The sequence below is a fragment of the Phasianus colchicus genome, chromosome 2, assembly GCF_987193195.1.
Source record: "Phasianus colchicus chromosome 2, bPhaCol1.hap1.1, whole genome shotgun sequence".
NCBI lineage: Eukaryota > Metazoa > Chordata > Aves > Galliformes > Phasianidae > Phasianus > Phasianus colchicus.
Window position 1 is genome coordinate 38171660 of NC_143437.1, and position 9582 is coordinate 38181241.

The window sequence follows — 9582 nt, forward strand, 5'->3', positions numbered from 1 at the left end:
GGCGCCCATCGCGCAGGCGCGGCGGCACTGTCGAAGAATCGAGGCGGCGGCGCGCAGAGGCGGCGGTGGCGGCTGGAACACGGCACGGCGCCGCCGCCAGCCCCGGCCCCGGCCCCGGCCCCCGCGGCAGTCCCCGCCCCGCCCGCCGCGGCGCGCCGGCCCCCGCCGCCCCGCGCCGCCCCGTAGTAGCCAGCGAGCGGGGGAGCCGTGCGGGCGGCAGCGGCCGCAGCCCTGCGCCAGGCGCGCCGCGAAGATGCGCGTCCCCGCCGCGCTGTGAGCGCCGCCGGCGGAGACGGCGAGGGGAGCGGCGGCGGCGGCCCCCGGAGCGGCTCTGCTTGCCGGGGCGGTCCCGGCGCCCCGCTCCGGCGCGCGGAAGAGGAAGGCGAGGGGGAGGGGGCCGCGCCGACGGTCCCGCGGCGCCCGAGCCGCCCCGTCGGCTCTCCGGTGGCGAGGGGCGGAGGAGGCGGCGGCCGGAGCCGGAGCGGGGGGCGCTCGCCGCTGCCCCGGGGCCGGGACATGTCGTCGGCGGCGGTGGCGGCTGCTTCCCGCAGGCAGTCGTGCTACCTGTGCGACCTGCCCCGCATGCCCTGGGCCATGATCTGGGACTTCACCGAGCCCGTCTGCCGGGGCTGCGTCAACTACGAGGGCGCCGACCGCGTGGAGTTCGTCATCGACACGGCGCGGCAGCTGAAGCGGGCGCACGGCTGCTTCGCCGAGGGCCGGGCCCCGCCGCCGCCGCACGCCAAGCAGCCGCCGCTCTCCGCCAAGGAGCTCCTGGCGCAGCAGCAGCAGCTCGGCCACCCGTCGGCGGCGGAGGCGGCGGCGCGGCCCCCGCCGCAGCCCCTGGAGCGCTACCCGCTGGCCGCCGAGCGGCCGCCGCCCCGCCTGGGCGCCGAGTACGGCGGCGGACGGCAGGTGAACGGCATCCTGGTGCCCAACGGCTTCCCCAAGCCCGAGGAGCCGCCCGAGCTCAACCGGCAGAGCCCCAACCCGCGCCGGACGCACGCCGTGCCGCCCACTCTGGTTCCGCTGGTGAACGGCGCCGGGCTCCCCGCGGCCATCGGGGGCCTGGGCGGCCGCGCCGCCGCCGCCGCCGCCTCGCTGGCCGCCATCTCGGCCGCGCCCGCCCCGCTGGCCGTGCCCGTGCCCCAGCAGCCGGCGGCGGCGGCGCAGGCGGCGGCCGGGCAGCCCGGCGAGCTGGGCCACAAGCGGCCCGGCTCCGTCTCGTCCTCGTCTTCGGGCGGCGGCGGCGGCGGCGGCGGCGCGGCGGGGGAGCACGACGGCGGCAAGGAGAAGCGCGGCTCGGCCGAGAGCGTGCCGGCCGCGGCGGAGATGGGCGCCGAGGGCAAGAGCCGCGCGGGCGGCGAGGAGTGGCTGGCCAAGCCCAAGACGGTGCGGGACACGCTGCTGGCCCTGCACCAGCACGGCGGGCACGCCGTGCCGCCCTTCGACAGCAAGTTCAAGAAGGAGCCGGGCATGGCGGGCGGCAGGCTGCTGGGCTACGAGAGCAACGGCGCCGCGGCCAAGCCTGGTGAGGAGCGCGGCCGGGGCGGGTGGAGGGGGCGCGTGCGGGGCCGGGGCGGCCGGGGCCGGGCGTCCGCGCGTGTTCTGCTGCTTTCGCACGTTTCGCTGGCCGCGCGTGGCGGCGGTGCCTGGCGGCGGTGCCTCGCAGCGGTGCGCGGCCGCCTTCTCATCCCTCTCCCGCTCTCCTTCGCCTTCTAGGGGCCCGCGCAGCCCGGAAGAGGAAGCCGTCCCCCGAGCCGGAGGGCGAGGCGGGACCCCCGAAGATGAACGGGGAGGCGCAGCCCTGGCTCCCGGCCGCGTCCGAAGGGATGAAGATGCCGCTGACGGCCACCTCCTTCATGTCGCCCCCGCCGCCCACCGCCTCGCCCCACTCCAACCGGACCACGCCGCCCGAGGCGGCCCAGAACGGCCAGTCCCCCATGGCCGCGCTCATTTTGGTGGCGGACAATGCCGGGGGCAACCACGCCTCCAAGGAGGCCAACCAGGTCCACTCCACCACCAGGAGGAACAGCAGCAGCCCCCCCTCGCCCTCCGCCATGAACCAAAGAAGGCTGGGCCCCGGCAGGGAAGTGCCGGGCCAGGGGGGCAGCGCGGCGGGCGGGCTGGAGCCCGTGCACCCCGCCAGCCTGCCGGACTCGTCCCTCGCCGCCAGCGTCCCCTTGTGCTGTACCCTGTGCCACGAGCGCCTGGAAGACACCCACTTCGTGCAGTGTCCTTCGGTCCCGTCCCACAAGTTCTGCTTCCCCTGCTCCCGGCAGAGCATCAAGCAGCAGGGGGCCAGCGGGGAGGTGTACTGCCCCAGCGGGGAGAAGTGCCCGCTGGTCGGCTCCAACGTGCCCTGGGCCTTCATGCAGGGGGAGATCGCCACCATCCTGGCCGGGGATGTGAAAGTGAAAAAGGAGAGAGACTCGTGACTGTGCCGGCCCAGCGCCGCCCGTCGCCCAAACTGCTCCGGTTCTGTATATATCTATAAATATATATATATAAATATATATATATCTCCAAGACAAGGGAAATGTAGACTTCATAAACATGGCTGTATAATTTTGATTTTTTTGAATACATTGTGTTTCTATATTTTTTGAAGACAAAAGGTATGTACTTATTATAAAGGCATTTCTTCTAAATCTCTTTTTTTTTTTTTTTCCTCCCGTCCTTCCCCCCCACTTTTTTTTTTTTTTTCCCCTTTTGTTATAGCAACTATTTGTTGTGCTTCCCTGGTGACAATTACTGTTCGATGTAGGCTGTGACTTGCGCTGCTTTTTTTAGAGCACTTGGCAAAACAGAAATGCTTCTAGCTGTATTTGTATGCACTTGTTTCCTTTTCCTTTTTTTTTTTTCCTTCTTTTTTTTTTTTTTTTAATGCCAAATACACTTTCTGACATTGTAAAGATCGCCTTACTGTCTGTGATTCCTTATTGCTGGCCCCTGTTTCTGTAGGGCTGGTGGCACGAGGTGCTGGGGGCAGGCGGGTGCAGGGAGCACGAGGGGCTCCTGCCGGGAGCGGCTGTCAGCCTCGTGTGGCTGTGCCGGACCCAGTCCAAAATTCCTCTGTGTTTCTCAAGGGAAGTTGCCTTTGGAGTAGGATGTGGAGAGGTGTTGGAGAGGCGCTGTTGAGTTAGGGATTTCTGGGTTGGTTTGTTTCTGTTGGTTTGTTTTTTTTTCTTTTTTTAAGGCAAAGTTGACCGCAGTTCACGTGATCAGTTGTAAGATTACAAAACTGCATCTGTTCACCAATTGCGTACTCTAACGTGGAATTGTGATAGCCAACCTAATGACATGATTGGTGACTGCACTGGTGTAGCACTGCCGTCTCTGAAGGCCTTCAGCATTGGGGTTCTGTGTCTTTGGACAATGCTGGGGAGGTGGGAGAAAGACTTTGTTTATTTTCTTTCTAATTTTACTTTAATTTTCAGATAGTGCAGGTGGACTTTTGAATTTGCTTATCAGTCACCTCTGGTGCTGTTGCTATTGTTACTATCGCTGACACGGTGTAGTGTACCTGTAGTGGCAGGTACTGTGTGGTACAATGACAGCAGCAACTGAGGCTCTGCCAGATTGCCTGTGGGCATATCAGTGACAGCCCAAATGTGGGTGGAGGAAACCTGCAATTTCCTTATTACGTGTGCTTGAAACAAACCTACTGCTATTCTTTGAAAATGAAAATACAAACTGGTTGAAATGAAAGCAATTAGGGCTTCACATAATTGCCATGGCCCTTTTAAGCTACTTTGGAGAACTCTTTTGTAAAGCCACTTATTTTGATCACGCTTCTGCATCACCAAGCAGACTTCTAAAATCAATAAATCATTGGTTACTAGAAATAGTTGAGTCTTATAGTGATGTTTTTGTGCTGTTTATAGTTCGTTGGCAACGCTGCAGCTGGATGAGCCCTTCTGTTGAGGTGTTTATAACTGGGTTATAAGTGGTTGTTTCTGAGCAAAGGGGTGGTGAGGTTGTCCCAGCCCTGGATGGGCTAGTGAGCACTTGGTGCCCGAGGAGGAGGAGAAATCTGTTCAGCTGACGTAAATTTGAAAAATTTGGGGTGCTTTTGAGTCAACTGTTTTTATTGTGATAATGTTCAGACTGCAGTTTCATGCAGAGTAGCTCTTTTCTGGACGACTTTTTATTTTTTTCTCTAAAGAAATGGTCATTATTAGTATTTGAAGATCAGAACTGCACACGCACAGTAATTTTTTTATGAAGTGTTTAATGAGCACACCCACTACATTGTGTTCCATATTACAAGTCAATGTAATATTAGATAAGACTTGCATGATAAACAGATTCATTGAGTCGATATTACGCTTTAAATCTTATACCTATAGTCAAGATTGGTGTCCTATGTAAACACATTTAGCCAATTTGAAGAAAACGCACATTATATATATATATACCTATATATATTCCTATATATATAAAAACTGTAAAGGATTCTTTGGAACCACTATGATCTGTGTAAATGTGTATTTAGGCACTTTATTAAAAAAAAAAAATGGATTTTGAGCTGATAGATGGTAACAAGTTCTTCAAAGTTGCTTGGCATGATACCTCTGTGGTATGGAGCTCATGTTTTTGATTAAGGTGGTATCTCTACTTTAAAACCAAAACTGAAACAACAACACCTCCCTTCAGAGGTCCCCTTCTAAGTTACGTTGCGGCCTAGCAATGAGGGCTGGGCCTGCTCTGACAAACAGGGCCTCCTTAAGGCCTGCTGACACAGGCATGGCCGGTCCTGAGGTCAGCACCCTCCTGCCCCCTGGCTCCTGCAGCCTCTGGGTGGATGGGATGGCAGGATGGTCAGCCTGGCTGAGGTCCTGGTGCCAGTGCTGGTACTTGGTGGACTTGCAGGCCCCTCTCTAAGCCTGGTCACCCTAAAGCTGCAAGACTGCAAAAGGAAACAAGCTAAAATCTGAGGGGTTTTATTCTTGAATCTCATTTTTCTCAAATTCAGTGTTGCTTTTTTACTTTCTGCTGCTTTACTGAGTTACAACACCAGTGGATTCTCCATTTACACCACATCACTATTTCCTGGGCTAAAGGCTTTCTCTTTTTTTTCTTTTTTTTTTTTTTAAGTGCTTTGGCTGCAACAGTGCTATTTATCTTACTCTTTAAACTTTTTAAAAGGTGATCTGTAATTTGTGTAGTATTAAAAATGTTTTACTTAAGAGTGAGTGATTTTTATTTAATTTTTTTTAACCCACGTCACATTTTTTAAATATACTTTTTTTTTTTTTTTTTTTTTTTGCTGGCAAGTCACCTGTACGCACAGTGCTTTTATTTATAGCTGCTGAACTAATACTATAATTTTCACTTTTTTTCCCCTTCACTTCTGGCACGAAATACAAGGAAGTTGGGGGCTTTAAACACTTCTTCTGCTTTTAAATACACACACACACACACCCCTATAAAATATATACATAAAACCAGAAAAAGCTACAGTTGTCTAAGTGCAATATTTTAATTTTTTAAATACTGCTTCTGTCATTTATCTGTGGATAGACTAAAGCACAGAGGGGAGCATGGAGCCCTAGTAGGATGGCGCAGCACAATGGTGGCTTTGATGGCCTTTGTGGTGGCCTCAGGAAACCTGGCCTGTTTTGGAACTCCCTTTTTTAGCTGTGCTGTAAACCAGGCCATGGCAACCGTGTGTTTTTATGAAATAGCACTTAGGAGAAGGGTATAAATACATTTGAGAGTGCTCTCTAGTGGCTTACTGTGTCAACAGAGCCCCTGGATCCTTTCCTCCTATGCCTGGGCCAGTCCTGATGGCACCCGCTGCCTTGGTGGCACCCACATCGCCAGCTCCTCGTGCGCATGGGCAGTCAGGGCAGCTGGCACATGAAGGCAGTGTCAGCCAAGGGAAAGTGTTAGACTCTGAGTGAGTTCATGGCACCAGAAGTGGCTGAGCTCGTGAATGGAGGCAGTTATAGTCCTGGTTGCTGCAGCCTTGGCTCCGCCAGAGTGGGACCACTGGTGAGAGGTGCCCAGCAATTAGGCTTGAGAAGGCTTAGCCCCAAGAATTGTGTATTTCTCCTCCCAAAGTGTTTGCATTTAGCTCCAGCTGGAACAATTAAAAAAATAAAAAAATAAAAAAATCCTTCCCCAAAGTGGATTTGGCTTGTTTATCCTCTTGGAAATAAACTACAACTCCTAGAGGAGGCAATTAAAAAAAAATTCCCTCATAACATGTGTTTTTTCTGAGCACAGTAGTGAAAGCAGAGAGAGCATGTGAGCAACACATAGCTTCATTTTCTGCTACCGGTGAGCACTGTGGGGCAGTCCCTCTGCACTCTATGTGCAATGGCTGGCCCTGTCCCATGGATGACATGTATGTCACCAGGACTCCTGAGTCACCCTTCTTTGCTTCCCTCCTCCTTTGTTCCCAGGAGCCTTTCCTCTGCTGGGGTTGGGTTTTGCAGGGGATGAATGGAGGCACGGCTGTGCTATGGCTCTGAGGTAACTCTTTCACTGCCTTTGGGCAGTCACCACAGCGTGCCCTAGGCTGGTGGTTCAGCATGCATTTGGGAAAGAAGAAACACAGACGTCTTGCATAGGGTATTTACAAATCTCCAAAGGGCATGCTAGAGTCCATACCACTGTCTTGCTTGGCTGACACAGGTGTGCTGGAACCCACCAGACAGGGTGATAAGCACACATTTTTACACACACTTCACTGAAATTTGCTTTTTTATTGTGCTGCTCAAGAGCCATTTTTGTAGTAGGGGGTCTAGCAGAGCAAAAGCCAAACCCCACATGCTGCATTGGGTGGAAGCCCCATGTACCAAGTGCTCAAGGAGGAACTAGGAGCAGCTAGCACCAGCTTCCCCCCACAGCCTGCTCTTTTTCCTGCCACCACTGTTAAGTCTGGAAGCTCTGCAAGCAGCCCATCTCCTCTCACCACTCCATGGGTAGCAGGGCAGCGAGGAGAACTTGTCCTGTGCCATGTGTGCAATCCTGAGTGCTCCCAGCTCTCTGAGGTGAGTAGTAGAGTACTGGAGCTGCCCCTGGGGAACATGTGGGAGTCTCTGGTTTACAGGAGACTTCAGCCTCTGCCATTGGAAAGCAGAGTATCCACTGTTCACTCAGTATGGACTCTGGAAGAATGCAAAGTATTTGTTTTCTTTTACCATTTTCCACTACAAAACACTTCCCCTTTCATGCCGTTTTTTTTCTCCCTTTGGCAACCGCTTGAAAACAAACAGAAGATGAGTAAACAGAGATGAAAGAAAGAGGTTACTGGTTCACCAGGTCAATTCCCTGCAGCCACAGATGAGCCCGAGATCCTCCAGGCAGGGCGTGTCGCAGAGTGTGGGGGCTCTCCTTAGTAATGGGAGCCTGGGGATGCCACCCACATGCTCAGGAGCATGACAGTCAACTGGATTGTCCTCTTCTTCTTCCCATGGTTTTGTGCTTTTATGTTTTTCATCTTTCAGAGCTGAAGGAGGCCCAAATATTTTTCATTATAGTCAAAACAAATAGATTTGCTTCATTTTTTCCCTCAAAGGAACCAGGTTTTCTCCAATCCATTTTTTTAGCAGTGTCATACTCTCCAACCCTCTAGTAGCAAGAGAACTTACAGATATTAAGCAATAACTGCATAATGGAGTGAGGCATTTAATTTTGTCCAGACTATTTACAACTCTTTTTATTTCTCTTGTTTACTGCACTCAGCTGCTGCTGAGCAATAGGAACGAATAATTTTCTCTTTTAAGATACATCATTCCTTAGCAAGCAGTTAGCTTAGAAATTAGGTTACTCCATGAAAGACTTTTGTGGGAGCATTCATGTCAGAAGAATCAGGAAATAAATCAGCTGCCACGCACTGACTCATGCTTTTGCAGCTTCTCCTTCTTGCATTGCAGTGAGGCCAACCCACCATAAGCACCACTTTTTTCCATCGCGCATTTAAGACCTGTTTGTTCCGTAACAATTAAAGAAACTCACTAGCTTTCCTGTGATTTTGTGGTGGTATAGAACAGGGCTTAACCAATTTTCCCTATGAGAGCACAGTTAGGGCAAAGCTGTCCTCAGAAGTTATGGAGGAAAGGAGAATTCTCTTGCAGAAAGCACCGCGCTATCTTTGTTAATGCCAGACAACAAAACACTCCGTGCAGGAGCTGTGATGTGCTTCTGCCTCCTTGTACCTTGGAAGACGCAGGCTACATGGGCCCTGCTGGAGCTTTAACACACAGGCCAGGGACACTGATTTGTTCACAATTTCTACTTAGATGTGTAGGCTGTGCCTTCTGGATTTCCCAGAGGAAACAAACGATGATAAACAGCAAGAAGAAACGTCATTTAGCTGTGCTTTTAAATTGCCCTTTTGATGATTTCTTTCATATTGTGAGCACCCTTACATTTTTTCAAGTTCTTATCTTTACTCTGATGAGACAACTAGCCTGTGTCCATAACTGAACTGACTACTTTTTACCCTCTGTAATATTTTTATAGTCCAGCCAGTTGCTTCATCTCATCAATGCTACTTATTCAGATTGCTATGGCTTTTTTCGTGGACCTCTTTGACCATGCTAAAATTAACTTGCCAGTGCAAAGGCCTGACTTCTGTTCTTCTTCCCATCACTCATCATTTCCCTGACTCCCACAGCTCATACACCATCCCTCCTGGTAGGACCTTGCATGCTGCAGTCAGATCACTACTCCTCGACCACCTCTCAAAACTCAGTGACCCACTGGCTTTGTGTGAGCCTCACAGAATCATACAATTCAAGGGACTGGAAGGGACATCTGGAGATCATCTAGTCCAACCCCCCTGCTAGAGCATGTTCCCTACAGTAGGTCACATAGAAAAATGTCCTGGTGGAAGTTAAATACTCCAGAGAAAGAGACTCCAAAACCTCTCTGGGCACCTTATTCCAATCCTTTGTCACCCTTGCAGTAAAAATGTTTCTCCTCATACTTTTACAGAACTTCCTGTGTTCCAGTTTGTGCCCATTGTCTCTTTTCCTGTTGCTGGGCATCACCAAAAAGAGCCTGGCCTCATCCACTTGACACTTGACACTCACCCTTCAGATATTTATGCACATTGATAAGATCCCTTCTCAGTCTTACCTTCTTCAGGCTGAAAAGTTCCAAGATACTCAGCCTTTCCTCATGTGGGAGTTGCTCCAGGCCCCTAATCATCTTTGTGGCCCTCTGCTGGACTCTTTCCAGCAGTTCCCTTTCTTTCTTGATCTGGGAAGCCCAAAACTGGACACAGTATTCTAATTGTGGCCTCATCAGGGCAGAGTAAAGTTGGGGATCACCTCCCTTGACCTGCTGGCCACGCTCTTTTTAATGCACCCCAAGATACCATTGGCCTTCTCAGCCACAGGGACTCACTGCTGGTTCATGGCCAACCTACTATCCACAAGGACACCCAGGTCTTTCTCTACAGAATTCTTCTCCAGCAGATCAGCCCCTAACCTATACTGATGGGTGCAATTATTCCTTCCTACGTGTGGGAATCTGCACTTGCCCTTGTGGAATCTCATCAGGTTCCTCTCTGCCCAGCTCTCCAACCTTTCCAGGTCTCACTAAATGACAACACAGCATTCT

The 9582-nt window shown here is 52.3% G+C and overlaps 1 protein-coding gene across 1 annotated transcript; it reads left to right on the plus strand.

Annotated features, from left to right (window-relative positions):
- The first annotated feature begins 395 nt into the window (after nt 1-395).
- Nucleotides 396-5228, plus strand: IRF2BP2 (interferon regulatory factor 2 binding protein 2). The gene is made up of 2 exons (XM_090135410.1): nt 396-1531; nt 1723-5228. Exons 1-2 carry the CDS (start codon nt 517-519, stop codon nt 2436-2438), a joined length of 1731 nt encoding a protein of 576 aa, XP_089991536.1. The 5' UTR covers nt 396-516; the 3' UTR covers nt 2439-5228.
- Nucleotides 5229-9582: the final 4354 nt, after the last annotated feature.

Bases quoted from the DNA above. Each gene is read 5' to 3' on its own strand.
- IRF2BP2 (XM_090135410.1), top strand. From the start codon at position 517: ATGTCGTCGGCGGCGGTGGCGGCTGCTTCCCGCAGGCAGTCGTGCTAC. The intron at 1,532-1,722 runs GTGAGGAGCGCG...TTCGCCTTCTAG, and splicing joins CGGCGCCGCGGCCAAGCCTG to GGGCCCGCGCAGCCCGGAAG.